The following is a 13,721-nucleotide window of genomic DNA, read 5'->3' on the forward strand; positions in this document are numbered from 1 at the left end:
GTCTATATTTTAGCATTATTACTACTACAAGACTTCACTAAAAGCTTTTTTTTCAGCTTATTCAGCTAAGCAGTCCCTGATGCTACCTGTGAGTGATTTCCCCCCACCTTGACATTGCAGAGCCACAACATTCCTGCAAGATCCACAGTTTACAGCTTTTCTGTCAATAGCCACTAGGATCATGTATGTTCATCCTCATCTTGCTTCAAAAGACACTTTCTCTTACTGACATTGGGCTCCCTGCAATTCTTTGTTCATACTGAAGCTGTAAAAAAAGCTCAAAGTGAAATACAATTGACTTCATGCCTGTTGCCACCTTCCCCCCGACCCCTAGATGCTTCCAACTGTAAAGTGACCAGGCACAAGTTTTGGATATGTTAGCTGAGCAGACTAGGTCAGATGCAAGTCACACAAAAGATTAAGAGTTCAATGCTGTAGAAGAACACACTAATTTAACTTGAAGACAAAAATATGTCAATACTGGTTAGCTGACCCTTTTCTCAGTAGACACCGTCAATATATTTTCCCAGTTGATACTTTCAAGATGTCCTTACTTGTAAGTCTGGGCAGGCTGTGCTTTCTTAGGCCACCTAACTGCAACTTCAGAAAACTAAACAGTTTTTGTTTAGTCTCTGTCAAAAGTCAGTGTATTCACCTACAGGGAGAAGAGACACATACAGAAGTCTGTTACGTTACAACAGCAGTATGCGCTAGGTATTTCAGTAGTGTATTTTAAGATTGACACCAACCTCTGCTAGTTGTCTTTCCTAACAAGCACTGCTCCAGATGATGCTTGCCCGTGTGGATGTAGTTCTGCACTGCGGTCTAGTGAGACATTTCAGCCTTTAATTTTCTGTACAACACATGCTAGGACTAGGAGACTGTCATCTGACAGAGCTCCTGAGAGCACATGCCATATTGCTGAGTGAGTGCTCAGGAGTGACTTGAGAAGTGCCTGTTTTCTTACCAAGTCTGTGTTTCTCAGGATTGCATCTCCTTGGACAAAGAAAGCCTGAAGGCTGTTGCATAGTGCTGCAGATCACCACACTACAGTGGAAATACAGCTACAAGACAAGAATATTTATATTATGTGTAGGGGAGTCTTATTTGGCAAACACCTGGTATGTGTACCGACCCCAAAGATGAACTAAACACTGTTAAGTGGCTACTCTATTTACTACTCTTACAGTGTTATGCTTTCAAGGCAGTGGCCAATAGCTCCAGGCAGCACCTGGCCAGCTGAGATCTTAACACAGCATTTGCTGCATGCACCGCTCCAGGCTCACATATCGGTGCTGCTGACAGAACATGACAGACCACCACAGAGACATCTCACCTGCTCTTGTAACAGACTTGTTCCTTCTACAAAGGTGAACATCCTCACTTCAAATCTCTTCAGGTGCTGAGGAAATTTTACTCTGAGACTATAGTTAACTTCATGGAAGACTGTTCTGTAGGAATCTTTGCTGTTTTCACACCTTTTTTGGAAAGTGAAAGACAACATATTTCATTCAAACCTTCATCACTTCAACCAGATCTTTCAACAAGTCAAGGAGATAGACTATGGAAGAATTTCCCTCTCTCTATTTTCCACTGGCCACAGGGGCGTGGATAAAGCCTCGCCTGTTCATGGTCCCTGCCTTTGGCCACAGTCAGGATTGCTTCTTGTTCTTTCTTTCCAGGTGGAAGGTGTTAGAATCACTTCTGGCCACTCTCATGATCTGCTGCCACCAGAAGGCATGGCATAGCCACTGTGCTGACACCAGCATATGCTCCACAGCCTAGCAGCAATTGCACAGTCAAGACAAAACAATGCATCCAAGCTGGTTTCTGTCCTCTTCCCCTTTCATCCCAGCTAAGGTAAGGGATCCTATGCTGAACAGTTACTAAATATAGGAGGGAAGCCATCCTTACCCATTTATAAGGATGGGCCACTGTGGAAGGCTGTCCTGGCTTTGGGAATTTGTAGCCCAACAGTCATCCAGGTTTAGTTCCAGTCTTGCATCTTCAGGCTGGATCAGTTCAACTTCAAAATACAGTGGCTCTCTCAGGTATTTTACCACAGGATATTCCGATTCCTGATAGGGGTCTGAATAGGATTTCTCTAGAAGAGAGTATTGATGTTAGAATTTTCTTTTTGCAGAGTAAGTATTCATGGACTCTATGTTTCACTCCTCTTTCCACCATCATTTACTGGCACAGTAATGAAAATCTGGCAGAGCATATGGATGTCAGCAAGCAGGGATAGGATGGTAGAAAAATAAGAACTGGTAAGGGAAGTAAAGATCTGAACTGCATTCCTTGGCTCTAAGGATCCAGAAAGGAGCCATTCCTCCTTCTGCAAAAAACCATTATAGTAAGATGCTCATTCAAAGCAGTCTCTAGAAAGATACTAAAAAAAAATTAAAAAAGCATCAGGGCCACACCACCCAGGGTGAGGGTTTGGTTCAGGCTTCAGTTAGCCCTTTCTGCCAGTGTAGTTACCATTTTACAGCAATATTCCATATAGCTTCCCTCTCTGACACAAGTTACGACTATTTCAATCGGTGATAATTCTGCTTAGCAACAGTTAAGGAGTTGATAGGGGAGAGAAGCTGATAACACACCCACTACACAAAACTTCTAGCATGCCCAGACCAAGCAGAAAAACCACACTTATGTCAGTGATGACACAAGTGTCTGTCTGATCCACTATAGATCCTTAAACACTTGTCTTGCATTCTGGAATGAAAAACCTCTGTTATACACCTTAAAGAGGTTTCCACTTCATCCTTGGAGACAGTCAAAAGTCATCCAGACATGGGCAACTTGCTCTTAGGTGGCCCTTCTGAGCAGGGGTGTTGGACAAGATGACCTTCAGAGGTCCCTTCCCACCTCAACCATTCTGTGAGGTCTAATCACAAATGTTACCTTTGAAAAGCTTCAATGAAAGAGCAAGAGAGCCAAACCCTGGCTTAATACTGGGTGGTGGGTTCTTCTTAGATTCATATCTGACATCAACAGTCTGCTTGATTGTGTACGAGCATACAAATTTCAGTCTGAGGGAAGAAGTTTAACATTAGATTTTTAGAAACCAAAATACCTTGGACAACCTTATTCTAGGGAATGACACTTACTGGTATACTGGTGTATCATTGCCAGGTTTAAAATAAAGTATGTCGTTTTCATATGTCATAGTTGTGCTATTGAACTGAAAGATATGCATCATTACAAACAGGACAGTTACATTAGAGTTTGCTTTCACTTTGACACAATATCCACATCCCTTCACTTGACTAGCAGATTGCCCTGAGCACAGTATGCTTAGAAATGGCTAGAAATTACTGGCCAACAGCCCTATGCCTACTGAACTGAAGTAGACTAGAGCTGACAGCTATGCCATAGTCAAGAAGAAACAGATTATTAGCTAACAATACCTTGAACACGACCTAACACCCCAGAAAGGAGGTGGCAGGAACAGGACCAACTCTAGTCTTGGGCCAGGTAGTCATTAGCAACATCAACCAGCTTTTGCAAGGCATATGAGTGTATATCAACAGCGTAAACTCACATTCAAGTCCACTACAAAAAAATTCAAAGGTGTCAGACTGAAGGCTAGTTTCAGAAAGCACCTCTGGCATTGAAAACTGTTTTTACCAAATAAGAACTTCTGCCCAACTGAATTTAGTATCCCCAGAAAAGGAGTATAGATATACTACTTATCAAAAAGTCAGCTGTGACCTTCTTGCAGCTTCTGCTTAACTCTGAACCTCTGCCAGTTCTAGTGAAAACCCTACCCCAATGCAGAGTAAACTTCATCTGACTGGACCCTTACCTTTCTACTTGTTCCACAAGTGTTCACATTGAATTTGAAGGTTGCAGTCTTCTCTGTCACTAGACTGGGTTTGCACTGTCTGTCCCTCAGCACAAGCAAGCTGGTGTCCAGGTCTGCCATTCCTACCAATTTCACTGCAGTAATAACCACAGTGCCATTGGGCAGGCACTCTGAAAGAGAAAATACAGTTTTCCATACAAATCAGGACTCAAGCTCCTTTATTCTGTAGCCTAGCAAAACAAAGAGGTTCTGCATGGATTTGCTAGCAAGTGCTTTCACAGCTCATGAGGATTAAGTTTTGAGCAAGACTCTCTTCAGTACTAACACCTGATTTTCTTCAAGCTAACTGCCAGCAGAATGTGCACTACACGGGTGAAGTCTGATTTCACCCACCTTTTTCCTCCCAGGTGGTCTCACCCCTCCCAAAGGGATTTTTCTAGCCAAGATATTCAATACATTCAGTCCAGATGATTGACCCCAAACCAAGCCCAAAACCCCTTTAAGACCTTCATGCTTTTCGAAGTGTGAGGGGAAGTAGAGTTTCCCACCTCCTTCCCCCTCTCCTATACTAGACAGGATAGTCACTCCAATCTGTAATTTGACTTGCCTTGTAGCATATTACTTTGTAGGAAATCTGACAGGCACATAGGGTATCACACAAGTATAAGCTCTAGAAACATTTCAGACTGCATAGACTTGTGTGACTCAGTCATGCAACTCAAAGAGCATTAATAGCTAATCCCCAACATGTTATTACGTATTAGCTCTGAAGGTGAAAATCTGCAGGAAACGGAGAAGTCCTTCCTATTAGCCAAGGTGATGCCATCCTTCAAGCTTAAGTGGAGTGAAGCCTTTATTCCAGAGGCATGAAAATCCTAGATATGACAATCACAGGTTAAACAAGAGAATAAAGACACACTGTTCAACTAAAGTATGCAAAAACTAAGAGGGCAGGTTATCACAAGCCAAAGGTAATGGTGCTTGATCAAAGTCAAATCCACAGGAGATTTTTTTTTAATTTAGAAGCCAACACAATGAGCTTTTTCAGTCATTTTGCAATGGAGTGCAATACAAACTCCAGTGGATGTACAATTGCCATTAAAGATAGCTCAGCCTTAAAGTGCTTGCAGAATACTTTTTTTTCTTGACTACGTCTGTCAGTATTAAACAAGGGAAATTAAAGTGTTCTTCCAACTGCAGAAAATAGTCCTCCATTAATCCTTTGAAGCCTACCTCAAAGTGAAGTTTTATTTTATGACCTTCAAGGACATAGCATATCATGTTCATACCTCACAGCTAAAGTATGCCTCGTAATTACTACATGCTGGCATCCTTACCTCATAGTTCATGTGGGAAGAAAGGAAAGGGACAGAGATTGCCAAGTGAGTGCCATTGTCCCTCAGGCTGTAGTTGTATTTCTGCGCAGCCTCTGGGGTCAGGTGCCAGTCTGAGATGAAGGGTAGCCAGTTTTGGTCCACATTCCCATGAGTGATAATGAGCTGAAGATTCCTCCCATCGCAAAATCCTCTTGCACTGGGCAGTACTATAATGCAGTCAAGAGTCAGCCAGTATGCTAGCTATCAGAGTTTAATAGGGCTATTTAGGACTGACAATATCCCTGGCTGAAGTAAGCCTGGTTAACAGCCGAGTTCACAGCCAGGTTGGTACAATTTTGCTCAAGTTCCACTAGTTTACCTGCATCTTTAACAGTGGACACAATCAGGACTGGGACAGTGAAGGTCTCACTTGTTGGATGGGTTATGAATGCAAGCGTGACATTCAGGGTGTATGCTCTCATGTCCTCTCTCATGTACTAGGAAAATCATATTTAGAAATAAAAATCACCAAGTGATATCATAATTTCTATACTATGGTATGCTGCAGTGTCTTAGTACACACCTCTTTCCTGACACTTGGTGTGTCAAATGGGACTTGGATTACATAGGCTTTGCTGCCATTAGCATATCTGATCTCATATGTTAGATATCCACGCTGAACAGCTTCAGGTAGAGCAACAGTTGCCCCCTCAATGGTTAAATTCACAAGCTCCACATCTGGAAGGAACATTCCCACTGTCACATTCATTAGCCTCACACTCAGATTTGAGTCTGAAAAGGAACACAATAACATTAAGTCCTTATCAGTACAAAAAGCTTCAGTACATTCCATGTTAGGCTACTTACCATTGGTTATAGCAAGTTCTACTTGTTCAAATGGTGTTTCTATTTCCTTGATGATAGTATGTTTGGTTAGTCCCCATTTGTTGTCTTCCCACTGATGTTCCAAGAACACGTTTATGGTGTATTTTGTCCCATGCTGTCCACTGCTCACAGAAGTCTAGAATTTCAAATCAACACCTTTAGTGTAACATGATTTTACATTAAAATTGTATTGTAGCATCTCAAGGTCCAGCTAGAGCTACAGCTTCAATTGTCATTCTCAGCTCTGTGGTCCTGCTTTTATACTGGGAAAGAAATTGGCAAAAACACACCACCTGTGAGGAATCACAAACTCTTAAGTGGCATTTGCTATATCACTATTATGGGCTCTATTTTTGCCTAAGAGTTTAGATTATCTTGGAAGACTTCCTTTTGAAAATTGCCCCCCATTCCCAAGTTTCAAAGCAGCAGGGAACTACTTCACCAGTGAAAGGGCTCCTCCTGCAACTTCCTTTGAAGTTCAGTTGTTACAACTGCTCAGGATTCAGTTCACTCCAAGGAACTACATTTAGATGTACAGTTTCAACCCATCCCAATATCCTACAGTCTGGTGGACAAATGGGTCGTTCCCATTCTCTTAAATGGTCTGTGCAAAATATGACAGAACCCATACATGCTTTACAGTCCAATTCAGACTGTCTCCAAGGAGTATGACATCAGGACTAAAAGTTGAAAGCTCTGTGTTAACCTGAGGAAGGAGACAAATCAATAGTTCTGTATAGAATTCTGTCCATCTGTGCTTGTAAGAGAAGAAATTCTTCACAAATTGGTGCTTACAAGAGCTATCTTTGGTCAAGGCTGTTGGGATTTTTAATATATCCTTTCTTCCCCTTCCCCCCCATCCTTCATCTGAAAGGAACAGGATGAAGAATCATTCCTCTCCAGGAAGAAGGAGAAAAAAAAAGAAAAGAGTCTGTTGCCTGCCACCTAACATAAGTTACTAACCTTGTAATAGCCACCTTCTGCACCTATTGGTATCTTCATTGTAATTGCATTTAAGTCATTCAATAACACATATTTCCTGGAAGCCATTTCTTTGGAAGACAGTTTGTGTAGGTCCACACCAGCTTCAACAAGCACATCCTTAAAGCTAGTTGCTCCAGCAGAGAGTGGTTGAATATATTTTGGAACAGTCCAGATGATTGTTTTGTTAGCGTAGTCCACACCATCTTAGGGACAAGACACAAAAGCTGTCACCTCATTACTCTAGTTGTAAATCAGTCCTTGCACATTTAAGCATTGGAGTAAAGTACTGCATTTCTCACCTATAGGACATGCCACAGCAGTATCCACCATCAGGATCATCCATCGCTGTTTGTAAAACGTACTTGATCTCACTGCAGAAAAGGTAATTCCCTGAGCCTGTAGGAAAAGATCTGGTTAGAGCTACACATCCCAGCAGCTTGCTAGGCCAGAATGAGCATACCAACCTCAACCAGCTGAATTTGCACAGCAGTGTATGGTACTCGCAGCAGAACCCTGGTGTCTGTGGTGTTGAGTCCATAACCTGCACTCCAAGCATCGCTCACAAGCACAGCCTTTTTTTCTTCTGGCTGATGAAACACGATTTGCCATATTGAGGCTTCTCTTGCTTTTGCCTACCCAGAGAAATTCATCAGCAGTTTAAGCATTCTATTCAAAGTAACTTCTTATTTACTACATTGAATAATTTATTGTAGTACTGTAGTAGTTTTGTTGCCTTATTCTAAATCCTGCTAGTTGATACTGCTCCAACTTTCCCCTCCTCAGCCTCTCACATACAGAAAACTTTCCATAAAGAGCATTGGAGATTTACTGCACCGCTGCATTGCAAATATAGGGTCCAAGAAGAAAAAACCCTATCCACAGTTCACTCCTGGGCCATGACATCTTAGAGACAGTTTCTGTTGCACAGTCTCTTGCCTGGGGGAAACTTGATTTCTGTGCTTTTTGAGAAATCAGTTTCCATTTCTTCCTTGGAGACATGGTCTACAGCTGTCTGTATTTCTAACATATAAAATATCTATGCTAAAACCACTTGGTATGGAAGCTTTGCCCTTCCTAGTTAAATGTTTTTTGAAAGGACATTTTATACAGTGCAGACATAGAAAAGAAGGATGTTGTGCCAGAAGTAGCACTAACTTTTACTAGAAAGAAAACCTGTAGTTTTACCTCTGGAAAGGCAAGAGTCCAGTCCTCAGGTTCATCTTGAATAAAGTCTTTTACAGTCTGTGGAACCTCCCTCCTGAGAGAAACCTGAAGAGGAAAAGCCTCTGTAAGGGATTTGCTGGTGGCACTTGTTTACTCGTCTCCAACCCCCTATAAGTCTCTTTCAATACTTTCAGAACAGTATAGGATTGAGAAGGGAGACTAGCATTTCCTAAAGGGATGTTTCCATTGCCTTCAAGTAAAAAAAATAAAAAAGGCATAAAAGGCCTTCATGCATGGTGCATTATCTATAGCCTACTTTATTCCAGGTTCTTTTTGGTTTTAGCATATTTTTCCTTTTCTACTTCCAGTTAAAGCCCATATCCTCTTTGAAGTAGAGTCCTTTTTCCCCTCTGCTCCCTCTTCTCCCCAGCAAATTCAGCAGGCAAACTTCCTTCAGAAAGTATATCTTTCTGTTGTCATCTCAAATAAGATTTGTTGAGGCAACATTCAGTGAGTTCAATCCATTAGCTCAACCTTTTGAATACTATTTCACAACTTTATTGGCTATTAAAGCTGACTAGTAGGCTATATAAGCATAATATAAATGTATCACTAAACTCAACATGCATGCTGTGCATTCACTAGTGAGCTGCTCACAGTGGGGCGTTCAAATTCTGTTTCCAGTACACATTCCTAGCATCTAAAAAGCTTCCAAAGAGAGCATCTTAAAAAAAGGTAAGAAGGTGAATAATTGAAGTACCTTCCCATTTGTACTTCCAGTACTTACCTCCATGTAGTTACTTTCACATACTAACTCTCTTGGACTCCATGAGCCATAATGGCAACTTGCAGTTTTCAGGTAAGTTGCAGCATTTTTCATATCAGGAGTGTGTGATGCTTTGATTTGTATAGTTACTGTGAACACATCTTTCTGCACAGACACAGGGAACACTTGCTTGTTAGACCAATTTTTCCTAGTTAGACACCACCTACCCTTGTGAATTAAGAGTAACTTACAAAATCCACCCACCAGCCTCTGCACAAAAGAGCAACTCCATACTGAAGCACTGTTTTCTACTTGGTTAACTACATAGGCTATATGCCTATAGGTGTATGTTGCTATGTAGCTATACGTACTTTGAGGAGTAGCTTCAAGCTTTCATATAGCCCCAGAGCTGGACAAAAAAAAGTCTCTTATATCTACTCTTGTGTTTTATGACATAGTAGCAGTGAGCAAGCAACACAAGCAGCCAAAGCTTTTGAGCTTTTACCCTAACATGTCTCAGACACTAAATACTAGAGCGGAGCGCAACACAGCTGCCAGACAAATTCCCTATTCTTATCCAAGAGAAAACAGTTGCCCTTCAACAGCATGTGCAATATGCTTCTTCTTCATGTGTTCATCTGTAGGCCATTCAAATGTCAATACCATGGAATATTCTTAGACTTTTGGATACACTTGAGGAGAATTAAATCATTTTCTGCTAATAGGTGTTCAAGATATTGCAACACCTCTTTTAAAACCTAACAATAATTCCGTAATCTTCTGCATAGAGGTTGCATACAACAGCACTGTAGTCAAAATGCCTATAACAGACTTACCTCTAAGTGAGAATGACAGCTTAGTGCAGAAGCACGAAACTCAATGTTACTCCAATTGCTGTAAGTTACTGTATAGCCACACTGTGATGCCATGGCCTCATCTAGCTCCCAGGCTATGCCAGATTGATCTATGGGCAGTTAGTGAAGAGCAGTATTAATGAGTATAATTACTGTTCTGCAAAGTCCCTCAGCAACCCGCCCTTGTCTCAGGGTTCAGCTGACTCTGCTCCAACACAGCCCAGCTTCATGCCCTGGGCTGAGATACAAGAGAGAATTGCAAAGTGGTGAAAAAAAAGCTGTAAAAAAGTCTATAGAAAGTAAGAAAGCTTAGAATTACAGACAGACTGGGACAGGGAACACTAGCAGCTCAAGGACTGAAGATGAAAAAAAGATCTCCAACATGTAAAGATATTAAATCCTAAAGGGATTTAATCCCAGTAAGCACAGAACAGTCAGTTAGGTTGTCAGTATCAAAGTTGTTAGGATTGACAGATGATGACAACCTAGCAACATCAGGAGTCTGATTTGTGGCTGGCACAAGCCCATCTTTCTCTCTGATGTCTGGCTGGCCAGAGTCTCTTTAAGGATCTAACCAGGATGATGAGCACACTAAAGCTTAGCTTGGATTTTTCTAGGCTACAAAACTCTTTGTGGGCTTTTTTTTATTCTTTTAAAAAAAATCTCTCTTCCAAAAATAATTGCTTTATACTTTCAAGCTGTACATATCCCAGTTCCAGAGTGTCTTATGTATGGATGAAGAAGCCTGAACAAAGAACATATATTAAGTGGGTTTTTACACAAGTTTAACATTCTAGACAGATGGGTGTTATGTTATCACAGAATCATAGAATGCTTTGGGTTGGAAGGGACCTTTAGAGATCATCTAGCCCAAACCCCCTGCCGTGAACAGGGACAGCTTTAACCAGATCAGGGTGCTCAGAGCCCCGTCCAACCTGACCTTGAATGTTGCCAGGGATGGGGCCTCCACTACTTCTCTGGGCAACCTGTTCCAGTGCCTCACCACCCTCACTATAAAAAATTTCTGTCTTATGTCTAGTCTAAATCTACCCTTCTTTAGTTTAAAACCATTATTCCTTGTCCTGTCACAACAAGCCTTGCTAAAAAGATACTCCCCATCCTTCCTATAGGCCCCCTTTAAGTACTGGAAGGCCGCAATAAGGTCTCCCCGCAGCCTTCTCTTCTCCAGGCTGAACAACCCCAACTCTCTCAGCCTGGCCTCCTAGGAGAGGTGCTCCAGCCCTCGGATCATTTTGGTGGCCCTCCTCTGGACCCGCTCCAGCAGGTCCATGTCCTTCTTGTGCTGAGGGCCCCAGAGCTGGATGCAGTGCTCCAGGTGAGGTCTCACCAGAGCAGAGTAGAGGGGCAGAATCACCTCCCTCGACCTGCTGGCCACGCTGCTTTTGATGCAGCCCAGGATACGGTTGGCTTTCTGGGCTGCAAGCGCACATTGCTGGCTCATGTCCAGCTTTTCATCCACCAGTACCCCCAAGTCCTTCTCCACAGGGCTGCTCTCAGTCCCTTAATCCCCCAGCCTGTATTGATATTGGGGGTTGCCCCAACCCAGGTGCAGGACCTTGCACTTGGCCTTATTGAACCTCATGACTATATAGACTATATCTAGTTAGACAGCTAACTAGCACATAGAATTAGTTCAAGTCTGACTTTACATTTAATGCATATAATCTTACACCTGATAATGTTTATAGCCCCAAAGTGATTTCACTCTGCCCTTCCAGGGCATTCTGCAGTGCTTTTCACTCAAATGCACCACTCGTTGATTACTAAGCCCATAGTCAGAGGGCCCATCTAATTTTTCTTAATTTCATTAAGAATTTATATGCCTACACCAGGTCCCTTAGCTGTAAGCAAAGAAAGTGGAGAGCCACTAGCTCAAAGTCAGTAATCTAGTGCCAGCTTCAGCTAGTGAATTTTCAGAATAGTATGTGCTGTTACTGGGGAACATTTTTACCAGGAGGGAAACCCACCAGCATTAACATGCCTAGAAACTACTATGTGCATTTTAATTTGAGTCCAAAACCAGCCATGATTAGACTTGATATTGCAATGTTATCATTCAACAAGGCTATAGGATGGGTTATACAGGTTATATATATATAAAAATATAAATAAAGGTAACATTTAGCTGTTACTTACAATAAGGTGCAACCTATTAAGCTTTGTAATCTTAGTATAACCAGGGAATTCTAGTATAGGAGGACCTCAGAGAATTTTAAACATTTCACCATATGTGATTTCCTCTCCACGTTCTTCTATATCAACTTACCAACAACAGATAAAGATAAGTATTTGTCCTCAAAGTATTCCGCACTCAGTGTTATACGCAAAATATTCCCCAAGCACTCCGAACACATGGGTCCTGTGTTGAACATATTGAAAAGCTAGTAAGTAGGGGATTAAAGGTAACACACAAACAGAAATTTGTTACTTCCCAGACTGCTTTATCAAGTCAGTCTTGCAACGGTCATACTCTAGCACATCTGGCCAGGAGGTGTTAAGAGTTTTTTTTTAAACCAGCAATAGTTCCAGGAGAAAAGCCAGCTCTGAAGTTAGTATCCCAATAGTAACAGTCTGGTCAGCTGGCAATGCTACCTGCAGCAGCCAGTCATGGAAATGGGAAGGGAACACATACAAGAAAGTACTGAGTTGGCTGCCCCAATGTGAACACCTTAAATGGGATAAGACAGAAGAAGAAAGTTAAGGAAGTCCCCCAACCCTCCTGAAAAGGGAAAAAACCTAGAAAAACCAAAACCCCAACCAACCAAAAAACATCCCCAAACAAGGCCACAGAAACACACACACCTACTCACAAGAGGAGCCACAAGCCAAGTCAGGATGGGGAGCAGCTGCATCAGCTACCCATCAGCCTACCCTGTTCACCTGCCCAAGTACCACTACCCAAAGCCAGTTGGCTCATGCTGGGCAAGTACCATGCAGGAGCAAAGAGGATGGCTTGAAAAGCTCAAAACCCAAGCTACCACCACAGCATAAACCAAGCTACGGCTGCCAAACCTCTTAAAGGCAGGAAACAGGTACATGCTATTCTAAATGTACGACTAGAGACCAGGAAAGACTTTTCATTTGACATATATTTCTAATAAACTGGGATCTGTTGTTTCAAATAGAAGTTTCTATGGCATAGTGAGCTAACGCCAACTAGACCTCTTACCATAACAGTGCATTTCGAGGGCTGAGAGGATCCTTTTCCCAGAGGGTTCAGCACTATACCCCTAAATTAACCAGAGATACAACTCCCACGTCAGAGCTGCTCATACTAGGGAACATCAGACAGATGCTGGCAAACATGACCTTATTCCGCCCATATTCGAAGCTACCAATTTGATTCTGTGCAGAAGCTATGTAATTGCTCCAAGCTGGATGAAGGCTCCTCCAGTGTCTTTTTACTTTGATCTTTGGTAAATGCTAACATGTTTATACAGCACCTTCAGTGAGTAGGGCAGGCAGCCCTAGAGCCAGCTGCCTGTATCTGCTGTTCTGGGACCAGCTCTGTTTCATAAGGAAGAAGTTAAAGTAGACAGCAGTTTTGGTTAAGAAAACTGTTTCTTCTCAGGCAGAGCATTGATATCTTTACAGTATTTAAAAGACCTTACATATTGTATGGTCAATAACAATAACTAGGCTCAAGAGAACAAGAACAACAAAAAAGTCCTATTAATTCATCACTGCTTGTGACCAGAGTGAGGAAAGGTAGAAACATTTGCTTAATACGATGGTACATAAACCTAAAGAGTGGCTGTGAGTAGTTACCAACAGACACCTCTATGTTTGGAGTTTCTCAGAAAAATGTGCAAGCACAGCTGCCACAAGAGCTTCAGACACTTCTGAAACACACACAAACACAGATGTCACCTATGAAAGAGCCTGGAAATCGTTACATGAAAGCAGTTTACAGCAGC

At 42.0% G+C, this 13,721-nt stretch overlaps 1 protein-coding gene across 1 annotated transcript; it reads right to left on the reverse strand.

The window, feature by feature from the left end:
- Positions 1 to 754: 754 nt before the first annotated feature.
- On the reverse strand, positions 755 to 12,158 carry LOC104024558 (zona pellucida sperm-binding protein 2). Its single transcript, XM_009490884.2, has 19 exons — positions 12,071 to 12,158; positions 9,766 to 9,893; positions 8,951 to 9,094; positions 8,185 to 8,268; positions 7,464 to 7,631; positions 7,299 to 7,395; positions 6,979 to 7,202; positions 5,998 to 6,151; positions 5,714 to 5,922; positions 5,510 to 5,627; positions 5,152 to 5,357; positions 4,572 to 4,689; positions 3,815 to 3,984; positions 3,117 to 3,190; positions 2,911 to 3,038; positions 1,915 to 2,104; positions 1,337 to 1,478; positions 968 to 1,064; positions 755 to 825 (listed from the first exon to the last, which is right to left on the reverse strand). The coding sequence occupies exons 1-19, from the start codon at positions 12,156 to 12,158 to the stop codon at positions 755 to 757; spliced, it is 2,610 nt and encodes an 869-aa protein (XP_009489159.2).
- Between the last annotated feature and the right edge of the window lie 1,563 nt (positions 12,159 to 13,721).

Source organism: Pelecanus crispus, chromosome 3 (assembly GCF_030463565.1).
Source record: "Pelecanus crispus isolate bPelCri1 chromosome 3, bPelCri1.pri, whole genome shotgun sequence".
NCBI lineage: Eukaryota > Metazoa > Chordata > Aves > Pelecaniformes > Pelecanidae > Pelecanus > Pelecanus crispus.